Consider the following 3564-nt stretch of genomic DNA (forward strand, 5'->3'; position numbering starts at 1 on the left):
CTAGTCTCTGAAAGATATTAATGAAATGAGTGTTGTGAGATATCTCACCTGTTTCTGTGACAGCTCTAGACTCTGTAAACAGCAAACAAAAATGTGACCGCAGGCCGTGGTCTCTGATGCTTTCTGCCTGTCAACCATTTTTCACGTTCTCATAGTATTGTAATTGCTGTGAATTATTTAGGCTTTATTCAATTTTTATGCCATGTTGCTCATAACAGTTGTCAGTTGAGGGGGCTATTTTGATATGTCTCAATAAAGCTAATTTGGTATCTTTGGAGTGCGGGGCTTTGGTAAGGGAGCATGGTTAATCATGGAATAGCATTTAAAACATCCTAAAGGGCCATATTTTCAGCAAGGAAATTAGGTGAATAATTAATTGTGTGCAAAAAATAGTTATCTTTTAGACATCGGGCTAAACTGTATCATTAACACACACACACATAAACACACAGCCAGGGTGCCAACTGCTACATGTTAAGCCCCTTCAATTTGTGGTTGGAGAAAAAGAGCAGGCCACCATGACCTAGAAAAAAACGGAAATGCAGAATTGAAAACTTTGAAGTACAACTTTACAGAAGATGCACGACGCTATTAATGCATTCACTATGCCTGTTTAAAATTCTAACTGTATTATGTCTTCTTTCCATCTTTGATAAATAATTAAATAACTAAATATGTCATGAATGGACAGCTCACTTACACAGAATCAGTAGGCCAGACAGTTTTGTTACACATCCATTTAGCAAGTATCTTAACTTATCATTATCTAATTAAATCCTTAGTGACACTTGAACGTGTATTGAAATGTATGCCTTTCCTAATAAAAACCTTTACCCGTGTTCTGGTTAGTGGCTTTGAGTGGTGTTACCCCAGTTTTCAGCCTGTGCCGTGAGAGTGGAGCCATTTCAGTGAGTGGAAACACCTGAAGCTGTTCCACGAGTCCCTCTTCAGGGTTGAGCTTAAATAGACTGTGTCATTCTTGAGGGTCACATCACATGAAATTGACGACCAAGTTGGAAAATGAAGTCGCATGTGTGCTGTTTCTCTGCTGTTTTGCTGCTGTGGCTTCTGGCCTTCTCAACTGCTTCACAAGGTGTGTTCTTACTAGTGGATATTCAGATAAAGTCCTTGTATCATCACTGAATTTCTGATGATGGGGATTTTAGTAAACTATTTTGTTTACTTGTGATTGTTTAAATGTCAAAAACTGGAAGACTTATGTCCTGATTTTTATCTTCAATAGAAGCTATTATCAAAACAAGCTGCCTAACTACCACAGATACTAAGGTACCACAGAGGTCTCTGGACAGCTACACCATCCAGCAAAAACCCTTGTTCTCTGTGACGGCTGTGAGGTGAGAATTGATTAAATTTTTGACTACACTGTTGAAAAGACTACCATGACTGGTCATGGCATATGCTTTGTTTTTGGATGCTGGTGTGCTGCTGGGTTTCTTAGCTTAACCAGCCATACTTCTTTGGTCAACCAGTTAAACCGAAAAGACCATGCTGGTTGACCAACTAGACCAGCACGAAACAGCATAAACCAGCCTGGACCAGCACAAAATGTCGTGCTGTTCTCTGCTGGACTTTACAGCAGGGTAGGCTTATATTAATGGTTGAGATGTTTTAAAAACACAATCTAAAAGCACAATGAATGCTTTCATGACGACATCGTAACTCTATAACATACATACAATATAATATTTTGACAGCATATCCTATTACATTGTGTAGATTTCGCACAACCAAAGGCGCCACCATCTGCTCAGATCCCACTTCGCTCTGGGCCATAAAATCTATGAAGTACCTGGATGGAAAGAAAAAGAAGAAATCTCATCCAGTCTAAAACATCACAGCTCGTAATTATATCGCGGTGGTCCCTGCGAATTAGTCAACCACCAATATGACATCAGCTCAAATTTAACACGGACTTTTGAATGAAAATTAAAGGTATAATTGTCCAGAATCATTTTGCATTTTAAAGTGCACTTTTTCTTTTTTTTTTTTTTTTGTTGAGGAAAATGCACTTTATTGTAAGCTGTGGTGTAAATAAGCTACATGTGTATGATTGCTTTCTTTGATATTTTTTATATCTATACATTTTTTTAATCTCTCTCAAATGTCAAATGTTTTTGATAATTAAGGTAATATTGTTGAATAAATTAAAATGCTCAGTGTCAGACTATACTGCTTGTGTTTATCTCTTGTACTATAGCTGATAATATTTAATAATATTATAATACATTAACAATATTTACATTTTGATAATATTTCATGTGAATTGACAGTTTTAGCTCTAAGTTTAGGTAGATGGACCAGTGTTGTCTTCTTAGTTCAGCAAAATACAAATTCATACATTTTGTCTTATTCCTATAAAAGTAAAATAGCAACTATACAGGCAAATTAGCAGCTATAGAAATATGGTAGTTTAAAGGAATATTCTGGGTTTGATACTAATTAAGCTCAATCAACAGCATTTGTGGCAAAATGTTGATTACTACAAACAAAAATTTTTTTTTGACTCATCCCTCCTTTTCGTTAAAAAAAAAGCAAAAATCAAAGTTACATTGAGATGCTTACAATGGAAGTGAATGGGGCCAATTTTTGGAGTGTTTAAACTGAAATGTGAAGCTTATAATTTTATAAAAGTACTTTATTAAGAATTAATTCTTCTGTTAAAACTTGTGTATTATTTGAGCTGTAAATTTGTTTAAATAGTCATGTTTACAGTCATTTTAGGGGTTTAGGGTTTGTTGATATTACACCACCATGGCAATGAAGTTGAAAAGTTGGCTATAACTTTACACAGAAAATGTAAGTAAGTGATTTTATCACACCAAAATCATGTTAACATGCATATTGTTTATGTCTTGTGGTTATACTTTTGAAATAGTAAGTATTTTATTGTTTTTCATGAACTGGCCCCATTCACTTCTATTGTGTCACACTGTAACCTCGATTTTTGCTTCTTCTTTTTTTTTTTTTTTTTAAGAAAAAGAGGGGTAAGTCAAAATGAATGTTTGTGGTTATCAATATTATGCAACAAATCCTGTCAATTAAGCTTAACTTGTAATGAACCCAGAATATTCCTTTATTTCGCCACCATACAGTAGTTTAGCCATTTGGATTACCAGTGTTGAAACATCTTTAACAATAATAAACCAAATCTCAGTGCTTCTTACAAAATTTGCCCAGACATTGTAGGATGAATTAGATAAATGAAAACCTTCACAGACATCAAGAACAATGCAAAACTTTTGTGAAGGGTACATTCAACATGCCAATGTGAAATACATTATGCACGTTTCCAACTTAATTGTAAATGGTATAATGAGTATTGTAAATTAGCATTGTACATTTAAAAAAGGGCAAAACTAATATGGAATATATTGAGATTTTCTGCTCTGCTAATGTAGTTCCAGTGTACAAATAATAATTAAGGGCTTTAATAGGTCACTTTTTCTACACATCCACCTCATCAATTCTTAGGTATAGCACATGACCTAATATCTTTCCGGTGGTTACCTTGGAAAGACATTGTGGTAAATACATATATACCTC

At 34.7% G+C, this 3564-nt stretch overlaps 1 protein-coding gene across 1 annotated transcript; it reads left to right on the forward strand.

Annotated features, from left to right (window-relative positions):
* Positions 1–667: 667 nt before the first annotated feature.
* LOC127442502 (eotaxin-like) lies at positions 668–2191 on the forward strand. The gene is made up of 3 exons (XM_051700582.1): positions 668–1093; positions 1244–1355; positions 1738–2191. The coding sequence occupies exons 1-3, from the start codon at positions 1021–1023 to the stop codon at positions 1847–1849; spliced, it is 297 nt and encodes a 98-aa protein (XP_051556542.1). The 5' UTR covers positions 668–1020; the 3' UTR covers positions 1850–2191.
* The last annotated feature ends 1373 nt before the right edge of the window (positions 2192–3564 follow it).

This window comes from Myxocyprinus asiaticus, chromosome 6 (genome assembly GCF_019703515.2).
Source record: "Myxocyprinus asiaticus isolate MX2 ecotype Aquarium Trade chromosome 6, UBuf_Myxa_2, whole genome shotgun sequence".
NCBI lineage: Eukaryota > Metazoa > Chordata > Actinopteri > Cypriniformes > Catostomidae > Myxocyprinus > Myxocyprinus asiaticus.

Coding starts and splice junctions, on each gene's coding strand:
- LOC127442502 (XM_051700582.1), top strand. CDS start 1,021: ATGAAGTCGCATGTGTGCTGTTTCTCTGCTGTTTTGCTGCTGTGGCTT. Junction 1,094..1,243: donor CTTCTCAACTGCTTCACAAG/GTGTGTTCTTAC, acceptor TATCTTCAATAG/AAGCTATTATCAAAACAAGC. Junction 1,356..1,737: donor TTCTCTGTGACGGCTGTGAG/GTGAGAATTGAT, acceptor TACATTGTGTAG/ATTTCGCACAACCAAAGGCG.